The following is a 12,500-nucleotide window of genomic DNA, read 5'->3' as shown; positions in this document are numbered from 1 at the left end:
TTTCCTGTAGGGCCAGTTATTAAGTGTTTTGTTATACTTCCAGACTCAAAAATGGACGAAATTGTATACGGATTTCACCTTACGACCTTACTGCAAAATGTTACAAATCCCAAATGCAAATAAAAAATTCAAGTATCACAAAGGTTAAAACTTTCGGTGAAAAATCAGAAATCGACCTTTTTAATTGCTTTTACTTGTAAGTCTTGTTTGAAAGCTTTTAGCTGCCATCACAGCAGGAACATTTTTTCTGAATGGAATGGATATATATTACGGAATGGATATGTTGGCACAAAAGTCTGCTTAAAAATGAGTATCAGGTTTTGTGAAATCGAACGGAAGAAGAATTGATAATAAGGGCTAGAGGTGGTGGAACAAAATATGTGGGGACAAATGGAAAGCGATGAAGGGAATGTTTTCTGATGGTGACTCGGGAATACGCAGAAAAAATTTCACTGGGCACCGAGCTCTCACGAGTCTCCTATATCTCGATGGTAGAGCATCCGAACTAGTAATAGGAAGGTCGTAAGTTCGGCTCCTGCAATGGAGCACTCGGCTTTTTTCCGAATATCCCCGAGTCACCACTGACGAGTCTCCTATATCTCGATGGTAGAGCATCCGAACTAGTAATAGGAAGGTCGTAAGTTCGGCTCCTGCAATGGAGCACTCGGCTTTTTTTTCCGAGTACCCCTTGTAAATTCGGCTCCTGCAATGGAGCACTCGGATTTTTCCGAGTATCCCCGAGTCTTAGCTCCAACGAGTCTCCTATAGCTCAGTGGCAGAGCATCCGAACTAGTAATGGGAAGGTCGTAAGCTCGGCTCCTGTAATGGAGAAATCGGAATTTTTCCGAGTATCGCCTGTTCAACATCGGAAAAAAACTACATCTCTTCATTTCAATTCCATCTGCATTTACCATTTCCATCATTATAAATAGAGAGTTAATTATGAGCGCTCGCAACGCCGGAAAGGGCTGCTGCATGTCTTTCATTGAACAGAACATTGCACTCTCTGACGTTAACTTCAATATCTCTCACTGTAGATATATGAAGTGCCATTTTACGTCGCTGTGGATCATAAAAGCCAGTCTGTTGTGGTGTCCATTCGTGGTTCTCTGTCTTGGCAGGTAACGAGAATAATGCCACGCCGGAGGAAGAGCGGTTCTCGATATCAGTGGGAAGGAAAAATCTTCATTCTCATCCAGTCCGCGTTTCCTCGCGCCTAGAACGGGCTGCTTAGCTTTTGCACCATGATTTGCTCGCTATTTGAATGTGGCTTTTGATTGGCTAAAATAATTGGCCACTGATTGGTCTTTGACACTTGGAGCGGGTTTCAATTGATTGTCGAAAGTAATTAGCGAATTACTTTCGTTTTTCATTACTTCACTCAGTGATTGATTTAAAGTTCTCGCGCCACTTTTTCGATCAATCAGAAGTGAAACCAAAACCAATCGTGGCTCGGGCGTGCACGTTTTCCCGCCCTTTGTGTCGGCTACGTGCAATACTTCGAGTTTTCATTGGTTTACTGGATTCTCCGTCTTTTTTGACTGGCCAAAGTAATTACTTTGGTTTTGGTTTTACAACACTCATTTGAAAACCCCTCTACCACAATTCCGAAAACTCCTCAACTTAACTACCCTCCCTCCCTGTGAACAGAGTCAGTAATAAAAAGAAATAATGAAGTAATCAATTTACTTGTTTATTTACTGTTTACCTGTAGGATGCAATGACGGACCTTACTGCACAACAACAAGATTTCGACATTGAGGGCGCAGGAACATGTTACGCGCATAAGGTAATAATTATCTTTTTGGATATCCTTGTGTACCGTACCAAATTTAAAGTTTAGCAGCTCGTTACGACACGAATTTGTCTTTAATTATTCCATTCTCACCCGTCTTCTTGTATGTCTTTTGTTTGTTTGTTTTTTGGCTATAAACCTTCCATGTTTTGTAGGGAATGCTTCGTTGTGCACACTATGTGAAGTCAGTTTTGGAAAAACGCGAGATTCTTCAGTCCGCTTTTTCAAGAGCAGGAGAGGTATGTTTTGATGGTCTCGAGTTAAAATGAAATACAGTAAGAGAGATTAAACTTTGCCTTTTGGATCAATGGCAAACGGCAAGCTGCTGCTAGTCATAGAACAATCGAAATCCTCCTTTTCTAGCTCACTTATTAGGTGTCGAGTGCATTTAGCGGTGGGACAGTAATAGACCATAATTATTCGAATTCTCAGTATTGGACTGGAACTAGCTTGCAATTGAGGCTAGCTAATGCGGGGTAATATATTAAAAAGTATTTGTATTTGAAAAGATTCCCCCGCCTTAGCCTCCATTGCAAGCTAGTTCCAGTCAAGTACAGAGGGTAAGAATATGCTCTATTACTGTCCCAGTGCTAAATGCACTCGACACCTAATAATGGACTGAAACTAGCTTGCAATGGAGGCATTCAAGCTAGTTTGACAAGAATTTTTCACGGTGGACTTGTTTTGTAATCTCGGGCCTAAAAAAAAGTTCTACAATTTTTGTCCTGTAAGGTCCTTAAATTGTTTGTCTCGACAAAATGTCCAGCCCCGAGTGGTTGATTCCTCATTTAAGTAGTGATACTCCGAAATCTCGGAAATGCTCCGATTGGCTCCGAAAATATGATTACCAAGTGATGATAGCACTTGCCTCCGACCAATCTGGCCCGAGATTGGTTCCAGGTCTCAAAGTCATAAGTGGATTGAATTTGTTGGTTCTCTGCTCTGCGATGAGAAGCTTTCTTCCGGGTATAACATTTGATTGGATTTAATTTGATTTGATGTTTTGATGTATAGTGTTCCCAGTTAGTCCCCCATTGCCAGAAGACTTGACACTCCCTCAAATCAAGTTCATTATTATTATTATTATTATTATTATTATTATTATTATTGTTATTATTATTATTTGCGCTCCTTCGGTCGGCCCTGGTTTGCCTTCGAGGATCGTGGGTGAAGCGCCGTGCCGCGTTTGACTACAACAATTGCGATATTGAAATCGCAGCTACCGAAGGAGCCATTGACATTGTTTAGTGTTTTTTTAGTAGCTTTGTATAATAGGGTTTTGGATTTGCCATTGGCCTTTTTTTTTTTTTAAAGATAGTTTTAGATACTTTTTGCTTCCAATTCTTACTTTTTAATATTTCTTGTAAAATTTTAGAAATGAAAATTGTTATTATTAGTTATTAATAAGACAGTTTTTTTTTAATTGTACATATTCAATTTTCAAAACTACCCTTAGGAGTTCATTTTCTTGATGTAATCTATTTTCAGTTTTACTTAGCAAATAAAGATTATCATTATTATTATTATTATTATTATTATTATTATTATTATTATTATTATTATTATTATTATTATTATTATTATTTCCTCAGGGTTACAATCTTATGATAGTGGGCCACTCATTAGGTGCAGGCACTGCCTCGTTGTTATCGGTCCTTCTTAAACCAATCTATCCTGACTTGAAGTGCTTTGCCTACTCCAATCCCAGCGTCTTAAGGTGGGTAGGTTGTTAAATTTGCGATTTTCTGCTGAAAATTAAACAATGTTACCTTTTGATGTGTTTGCTCTGCTATTGACATTCACATGTTCCCTTCCATCTTTGGAATCTAGTTCGACTTTCCACAACGCTCCGCGCAACGTTGCAACGAATTTTTCAAACTTTGCTTTGCATACCATCTGTCCTGCAACTTTTGTCGCAAAGGATTGTTGAATCAGCCAGCGACATGTTCCTGTGATTTTTCGCGATCTTCGAAAACGACACAAGTGGCAAAAACCGTGGCCGATTATAACCCGCGTTGAGCAATATGTCTTCCAACAAACCAATCAAAAGTTTGCGACAAGTTGCACGAAAAAATGCCGAGTGTAACAGCGTCTTAAAGGTAGAAGCCTTGCGTTAGATCTTTTTTGATAGGTAAAAAGATGCAATGCAATAAGTGGAAGCCATTTTCATGGGCCCAGAAGAACACTTCCAAATTTCTTAAAAGTATCTTTTTACATTTATTGCCGGAATTTGCAAAAAGAAAGTGTTTGTTTTCTCCACGTTCTTAACACTCTCGTTTAATTTGAGCAAATTGTGCAAAATTTATGGAACACCCCGATCACAACAGAATTTCCCTTCAGTTTTGGGATTTTGTCTCACTATTTAAACAAACCGAGGACTGCAACCTGGTTGCTCTTGTGATTTATAATTAAGTAGCCTGGGGTAATGTTTAGTGTAAAAAAACTGATCATAATCATTTTACTATGCTCAGCGAGACATTGTTCACCCTGATTTTTCTGTGAAATTGAATTTTAAAATCGTCCTTTTTATGTTAATTATTCTCTCAGTACTCATGCTACACCGTACTGTGAAGACTTCATCGTTTCTGTTGTACTCGGAAAGGATGTCGTTCCAAGGTAAGGCTAATTAACAATTAGACCCGTAGCCCGCAAGGACTACGGGTCAATAGCCCATGAGACGAAGCCGAATGGGCTATTGACCCGTGGCCCTTGAGGGCGAAGGCAGTTGCATTTAGTCCACTAGATGGGTGATACTATTATATGTTAGCCGCCTCGCAGACGTAATCAAACACTGGTTAGTAACGTCTTCGAAGCAGTGCCGAAATCCTCCTTTTCTCGGCCCCCCAGCAGCGTACCAGGATTTGAGTACGCGCCATGATTGGTCTGTTAAAAAAAAAAAAAAAAAACAATTGTTCGATTCGCCGTCAATTGGTGCACAAGAATAGTAGTGGCCGATCAGGTTAAAAGGAAATTTGAAACGCACTTCCGCTTGTTCGTTGAGTCCGTTGGAAGTCCAGAACATGGATCTCGGCGCTGCTTCGCAGACGTTACTAACCGGCGTTATATTACGTCTGCGATGCAGGCTAATATGTGTGAACTAGTCAGGAATTCAGCAAATCCGTTTCCAGCCACTTTTTCAGAGCGAGGCTAAAGCCTCGTCAATTTGTGTGACAACCTTTATTTGGTCCAGTTGGCGAATAGATTTACTGAGAGAGAGGGGCCCAACTGGATCATACCGTGTTGCCGTGCTCCAATAACCTCACACAAGGTCATGTGGATGCCGCCTTCGCGGAGAGCTAATTCTGTCGTCAGGCATATTAAAAAATATATACTTTGTGAAATTGTAATATCTCGCTCAAAACCAGAAGGACATGGCCTTGAAGCGTGTAACTTGAAACTCTTTTCCTTGGAACAAAGCTGAGGATTTTATGCCCAAATATGGACAAAAATAAGATCGAACCTGCACGCGCGGGAAATGCGCGAGCTACGTTGCATCCAAATAAGGAAATTTTTAAACTCAAAAAACCCCATTTCTGAACCAGAGTTAAACGCTTCAAGGTCGTGATCTTCTGCGAGAAATAATGCTAGATCTTACACTTACCTTGTTGCACATATTTGACTTTGCCATGTGTATATATTTATTTTGGAGTAATGCTCGAGATTCATTGCCGTCAGCTCAGTTTGTGGCAGAAGTCAGCAACTTTACTGTGTTGGTGGTCATCATTTAAATGCGCATCAGATGATCGACACCCACTCTTGCTCTTCGGAACCAATCGGCCATTTCCGAATTCATGTCTGCCTCCTCTTCAAAGCGAGTCTAAGTGCGAAGTTTTTGGGATGGTAATTAGTTCTACTTTACATATTAATGAAAACTAATTTTCATTAGAAAAAAAATTGCACTTTGACTCTCTTTGGAATAGAAAATGGCGTATTCGGTGAAATATATTTCTGCAACTTTGCGCGGAGACGGAGCGCACCCTTGCACTCCTGAGTGCTGACCAGTAATCGAGGCCAGGACCGTTAATTTCACATAATTACTGTTATTTCAGAATGACAGGTACTTCAGCCTCGGAGTTACGTGAAGATCTCGCATCGGTTATCAGAAGATGTTCCCTTCCCAAGGTAATTGGCTTTTGACTATGATTAGCCTTTCTTCTCACCAACTAATTATAAGCGTTCTATAGTTTGGTTTCTGATGAGATGGGAAAACCGGAGTTCCCTGAGAGAAACTTTTCAGAGCAGTGTGCAGAACCTCAAGCCTCAACCCACTTGTGACACCGAGTCCATTGTGTCATCTCTGCTCGCTAACGGTGTAGCAATGCTTTTCTTTGAGCATGTGTGCTTTTTCGTGCTCAATAAGGTGCAGTTAGAGAATCACGTTATGCGTTGTGAGTTTTGTTTGGTACAAATTCTTTACTTGCTTTCAAAACAATCAACTGGAAAACAATCTGTGTGAAAACTTCATCAGGTGTCAGTATTACTGTATTTAAAATCCCCGACCTCCAGCCAAAAAGCTTGTAAGTGCAAGTGATATTTAAAGTTCGGCAGTGTTGTATCACTTTGAAAAAGTACTCGGAGTCGAGAGTTTTACAACACTGAGGCCAATATTTTGAATTAACAATTTATGCATTTGAGGTACAATTTTTCGCAGGTCAAAAAAAAAAATTTGGATCAGTGCAGCCAATAGCCGTTTTCACACTAGAGACGGAAAACCTGTCTGAGTCGCAAACAGACGATTTTTCGTGGACGATTTTTTTCGTCGAGACGGGAAACTCGTCTTGAATTCACGCTCAAGACAGGGAACTGGACGGAAATTGCGTAATTCGCGCGGTAAAGAAACTGGGACTAGAGAGCGGGCAGCGAATTATGGGTAACAAACATGGCGCCCAAGAAGAAGAAGGAGAAGAAGAAGACTGAAACTAAAATCAATTCATGGTCAAAAATAGCCTGTGTACAGCCTCCCGCTCTCCGAAAAAAAAATCGGAAAGGAGCGTCTGTGATTGTGTTCCGAAATAATTTTGTATGCATTATTCAGTGATCTACGCTGACCAAAATTTACATGGCTCATATTTTTTCCAAATGGCGGTCAATATAAAGGTAGATTCCAAACGTGCATTGAAGAGCGTCTCTGATAGTTTTAAGAATTCTTTGCTTTATAGCATAGAAGCACTCTTAAAAGGAAAGGATATATTTGCAAGTCTTCCAACCGGGTACGGCTCTCATCTTCAGAGCATCACCGATCGTTGCCGATGAGCTGTTATTTTTCCTCGATATGTACACATCTCAAATCATCGAGGACAACACGCTTTGCAGATTGTTCTTGAGAATGGCTAGGCTGGTCCCAGCAAGGCGTTGGGATTACATTGACTGGTAAGGGATAGCGGGAGACGTTTTCGAGTGAACAATCTTTTGAATCGTGCTATATTCACCTCGTGAAGATTCGTCAGGGGCGCTTTGATTCGTTTCTTCAGCGCTGACACAAACAATTCCTACAAATGTGCGAAGAATTTAATTCCACTTTATACTCCATAGGTAACAATTCCGCACTACTTGTAAACTACCTTTAAAAGAAAGACCTCTTTGACCATCAAAAGGATTTTTATTCGTATTTTTTACCATGTGCAAAGTACACACGAACTCATTCTAAAATCTCTCACGTTGGTTCTCACGGTGCTGATGTGGAAAAATAAAAATAAAAGCCAATCAAAACTCGTTGTTTCAATGATTTAATGATCGAAGGGTAATAATCAATCAAATCATTTTCCACACATTCCAGGATAAATCACATGGTATTGAACACGATTACCAACGGTAAATCACAGACGCTCCTTTCCGATTTTTTTTTTAGAAGAGCGGGCGGCTGTACACAGGCTAGGTCGAAAAAGGAGCTTGCCGGCTTTGTAGAAGTAATATCATCCGTCGAAAATAGAGATAAACTCAAATCTCAGGTCCCAGGTTCTTTCGGACAAATTTACGATATTTTCCGTCTCTTTTCCGTCTATATATGAATTCATGTCGGTAAAAACTAGACAAGTTTCTATTCACGAATTTATATCAGACAGGAAACTCGTCAGACGAAAAACCCGTCATGACGAGTTTTCCGTCCTCTAATGTGAAAACGGCAAATAATTGAGTGGAATCCTCCCATTTTTTTCGCCTGATAACCGAGATAAGAAGCCTGGGTCTAGTCTTCACTCTACATCACATACTGCGTTGCATTCCTGTTTTCAAAGAATATATTTGTGCTTTGTGCAGAGAAGTCCGTGACGTTAAATCAATAATAGACTGATGCTTTTCACGAGTCAATCATGAACCAGAAACGTTTTCGGAATCATTTTGCCTCAGTCATCTGAAGGTGACGAGGAAAAGCCAAATTTGCAAGCCTTCGGTAAATTGTGCATTTCTCCAAAATGAATCTAGTCATTTCTCCCTTGTCAAGCAGTGGAGAGATCACGTAATGTCATTTTCTTTTTCTTTCGTTTTTCCCCAGTATCACGTCTTGATGAGTGGCTGTTGGCAAGCCTTGTGCTTCTGTCTTGGCCCCAGGCCTCACAATAGCCAAGGTGACCGTCGGTCTTTTTTCTCTGGCTCTCGCCAATACAGATCTGCTTTAAATCGCCATTCTTGGGAAAATAATCTAACTCAACCTCTTCTTAGATACACGGAAGGTATATAAACGAAGGTTAACTTTTGTGATCATGTGAAATGTCGATGTTGACTCGGGGTTACCGGAATTCCCCCCTAATCCCCTCCCCCGCGAATATCGCCAAGTCAACATCGAAAACGAAATGTCATCATTTTATATTTTAGTATTTTTTGCAATAGGCTCTGCCCAACTCTTTTTCTCTTTGATTTAGGGCCTGTTTATATGAGGCGCTTTGCTGAGATCTCCGCTAATGCCAATTTTCTTCGGTAAAATCTCGGTTCGTTTATCTGGAAAGGCGGGCTGGCCCGCTTGCCGAGATCCCGGTCTGTCGAGATCTCGGCAAGCTGGGCTGTAAAATTCTCATATAAACGGTCCAGCCTGGTTTGCCGGGATGCAAAATTGTCTCGACGGGTGGGTTGCCTTGAAAACGCCGCCAGATTTGCATGTTCACAGGATTTTTTCTTTTGGCATCTTTCGTTTTAAAATGTCATTCCATACTTGCTAGAGCTAAAATGAACCTCCATTTCGAACCAAAACAAGAAAATTCACCAGTTATCCCTTGCGTGACTTTGACGGTTACAAGGCACATAATTCATCCGGGTAAAGCAGGCTGGAAACGTCCATATAAACACTTCAGCCCTTTTACCGGGTCAGGGGCCCGTTTCTCGAAAGTCCCGAAACTTTACGGGCTTTTTTCGGGTGTCACAATTCCCTTTGTATCTCAAGAACGGAGAGGATTTAAGTCGAAAAACTTCACAGCCATTTTTTCTTTTTGTTACGTTGAAATCATGTTAAAAGATCGGCTTTCCAGAACAAGCGGTTGACAGTTTCACAAATGGCTTTTCGAGCCCGAAAAGTTTTCGGGACTCTTGAGAAACGGGCTCCAGACCGCCTAACCGGGCTGGCTCGCCTCGTATAGTTGGTTTTCACCTGACGTCACAGCAGCAATGTTGGTGTAGAGAACAATAGAGTAAAAAAGTCTTCTGGGAACTTCATCTTATTATAATGCAAAACATCAGCCATAGGTCGCTATTGTTTTGTTTGCACCAACATGGCCCTCTCATCACGTGAGTGAAAACCATCTATAAACAGGCCCTTACAGCGGTTATCAGTCATACGGGCCCCTCAACGCCTTTTTTCATTTTTCGAAACTAAATTTGGGTGGACGTCAATCAAATGTCTCCATGACGAATTCGTCTGCCGCCAAGGGAGCAGGACTATATTGTCATGGAAACATTTCATTGACATCCACCTAAATTTAGTTTCAAAAAATGAAAAAAAGTCGTTGAGGGGCACGTAAGACCGATAACCGCTATAAACATTCCTCTCTGACTCTTCTTTTTCATTTACTATGCTGGGCGTGGTTTCAATTTCCATTTAATTTCTTTTTAAAAACACGGAAGGTTCGCAAAGATAAAATTCATTATCTTTCGGTTCTAGACGCGGGGATCGTCAACATTTGTGCCAACACCCGTTGTGCATAGGGCACAAAATAGACTGTATACAATAGAATAATACATAGAATGACCAGAGGTCGGTCATTATTTCACTGCCGAAGTTCGTTAAAAAGTTACTGAAGTTTCCCTTCCTTAATTTCTGTCCCATTTTGCTTCCCCTTTCTAATATTCTCCAAGTCACAAGCCTCTCAAGTTGTCTCAGTTTGAAAAACTATCTTGCTACAAGATTTTGTGTAATTAGGGCCTTGCAGTTGGAGAAAACTGTTAGAGAAATATTCCCCACATCTGAAGATACACTACCGCTGGCAAGGAGTCTTTTTTGATGTCAGGATTTTTCCATTGAAATAGATTGCTGCGTAGACCTGACATGTGGCAATTTACCAATCCTCATTTTTTTCAGGTGAGGCAGCAGGTCTGACCAGTGCTTGTGATAGTAACGAATCATCGCTCAGATACATTGCCGAGGGTGATCTGGATCCAGTAACCACTTCCTGTTCTCCAGTCTCCGTTGAAAAGCTTTACCCGGCCGGAAGGATTTTACAGCTCGACGAGCGAATTTCGAACAGGTTATTGACCATTTTACACGTTATTTGATTGTTAATAGTGTTATTGGCGCGATCTTTGTAGCCGAAACAGCTCTCAGTATTCCGCGTAAATTCTGGAAAAATAAAGGGAAGAGAGTTGTTCTAGGCTTCAAGGCTGAGTCGCGCATAACACATTCTGCATCCTAATTTTATTGTTTCTTTTCTTCCTCAAAGAATCGAAGCACCACGGTTCGACGTGATGTGGTCCGATAAAGACAACTACTCCAAGATCATTATCCATCCCGACATGCTTGGCGACCATTTTCCCGACCGAGTCATGAGAGCCCTAGGGAGGGTGGCCGCTAGTGTACAAGAAGATGCCTTATTGCAAGAAGTGTAGATAGAAGGGACGAAATGTTTGTTCCGACTAAGTTATGGGTAAAATGTAAGGCATCGAGATAAATGTCCAAGGACTACTGCAAACATGATGAAGTTTTGCGATTGGAGTTACTTCGGCCGGTCAAACGTGCCTTCAACAGTTGAAAGTTGTTAGGAAAATTTTCAGTCGAATTTCAAAACTATTCAAATGGAGGATATCGCAGTAGATAATAGTGTAAAAGCGTGGAGCGGAAACTGCTTGAAGTGATAACAAAAAACATTTTGAAAGTACACCTTACATAAATGGAATCTGATGAAGTCGAGTGAGGTCGCGTGTGGAGTGGGTTATTCCAAGCGGAATAAGTTGAAGGTTCTCATGTTAGAATGGCTAGCATGACAGAAGGTCTTAAACAGTTTTGGTTGATTGTACTATGGTGGCATACATACATACATGCTTAATTGACACTCCCGATGGGGGCTTTTCAGGGCCAAGAAAACAAAAAGAATGAAAGAACAGAACAACAGCTGTTAAGAATCCCAACTGGCCGGAGGCAACCCAGTTGACTATTTACAAGAGAGGCCGAGAAGTTGAGCCAGTGGTCAGAGCGGGTCTTGAACATCTCAATGCAAGCACCCTAACCAGTAGTTCGCCGCGGCACTGCCTCCTCGAACGGCTCTTAGTTTCACCGTTGTCTTTGTTGCCTACAATGAGGTACGTCATGGCGTTAAGAGAAACCAAGGGACCCGACCCTCGATCTGTGTTGTTATCACCATCATTATCATCATCGTCGTCACCGTTGCGTTTGTTTGTAAGAGAATGACAGACAGAGCGACTTTCGTATGAAAAAGTGTTCGCAATTTGTTTCACAGACCAATGTTTGGCCACATTAAAACAAAGCCTCTCCTTATTCCAGCCAAGGAAACTCCTAATATGGGCAGTAAATAGTTCGATTGCCCAATCACATTACTGCATTTCAAATGACGTCAAAGCGAATGCCGATCCCTTTCCAGAAAGTTCCATGGAGAGATGACGTTGTTTGCATTCGCGTTCGCTAAGCCAATGAAAATTCGCGCTCGTTTGTTTTTGTTCGATAGGCCAATTAAATGTTAGGAATCTTTGTTGACGTTCTGTTTTTAGGTTTATTTTTCAAGGTCACAGGAAAGTCGCTCTATTCTGTCACTTGTCAATCGCTACAAGCAAGTCACCTGAGAAAGACCCCGAAAAGGAACTCGAAAGCTCGTGTTATTGAGAGAATTGTTGAACCCGAAGGGCATCTTTCTCTTTACTGTTGTGAGTTTAATTAACTGGTTCAGATAATTCTGTTTTTGCTGATATCAATATTCTTATAATTGATTCTTGTCATTGCTTTTCACTTTGGCAGGATTTATTTGCAACATTAATTTATTTACGGATTAATTGCGACAAAGGTCATTTTCAGTTTTAAAAGAAATAGGCACGATTACTTAAGTTTCGAGACAGAGACTACAAAAGGGACTTTAAAACACAGATAGCTTAGACTATTAGTGATTTTTTTCTTTAAGTTGTGCGCTGTGGCCACATGTCTACATTGCAGGTACATAAAAATAGAATTTTGAGCGAGATTTTCGTGAAAAACGCGACTCAATAAGAGTTGAGGACATAGACCTTATTCATAAATGGCGGCCAATTTATAATTCTTTTGTTGAAGTGCAAATTAGCC

The 12,500-nt window shown here is 40.9% G+C and overlaps 1 protein-coding gene across 2 annotated transcripts in view; it reads left to right on the top strand.

Moving 5' to 3' along the window:
* Positions 1–12,500, top strand: part of LOC138060184 (diacylglycerol lipase-beta-like) — a 24,621-nt gene that overhangs the window by 11,900 nt on the left and 221 nt on the right. The window contains exons 7-15 of one of the 2 annotated variants that reach the window (XR_011134308.1): positions 1,038–1,121; positions 1,715–1,789; positions 1,951–2,034; positions 3,388–3,512; positions 4,343–4,411; positions 5,845–5,917; positions 8,286–8,358; positions 10,299–10,464; positions 10,657–12,487. Coding sequence is in view for 1 of the 2 variants with exons in the window: in XM_068905905.1 (XP_068762006.1) it covers positions 1,038–1,121; positions 1,715–1,789; positions 1,951–2,034; positions 3,388–3,512; positions 4,343–4,411; positions 5,845–5,917; positions 8,286–8,463; positions 10,299–10,464; positions 10,657–10,822 (1,020 nt within the window). In the remaining variant the exon portion in view is untranslated. Of the gene's footprint in view, positions 1–1,037; positions 1,122–1,714; positions 1,790–1,950; positions 2,035–3,387; positions 3,513–4,342; positions 4,412–5,844; positions 5,918–8,285; positions 8,464–10,298; positions 10,465–10,656 lie in introns of both variants that reach the window. The other variant, XM_068905905.1, reaches the window with a different exon arrangement.

Source organism: Montipora capricornis, chromosome 8 (genome assembly GCF_036669925.1).
Source record: "Montipora capricornis isolate CH-2021 chromosome 8, ASM3666992v2, whole genome shotgun sequence".
Classification (NCBI taxonomy): Eukaryota; Metazoa; Cnidaria; class Anthozoa; order Scleractinia; family Acroporidae; genus Montipora; species Montipora capricornis.
The sequence above is the reverse complement of the archived record's forward strand: the minus strand, read 5'-3'. Positions and strand labels throughout refer to the sequence as shown.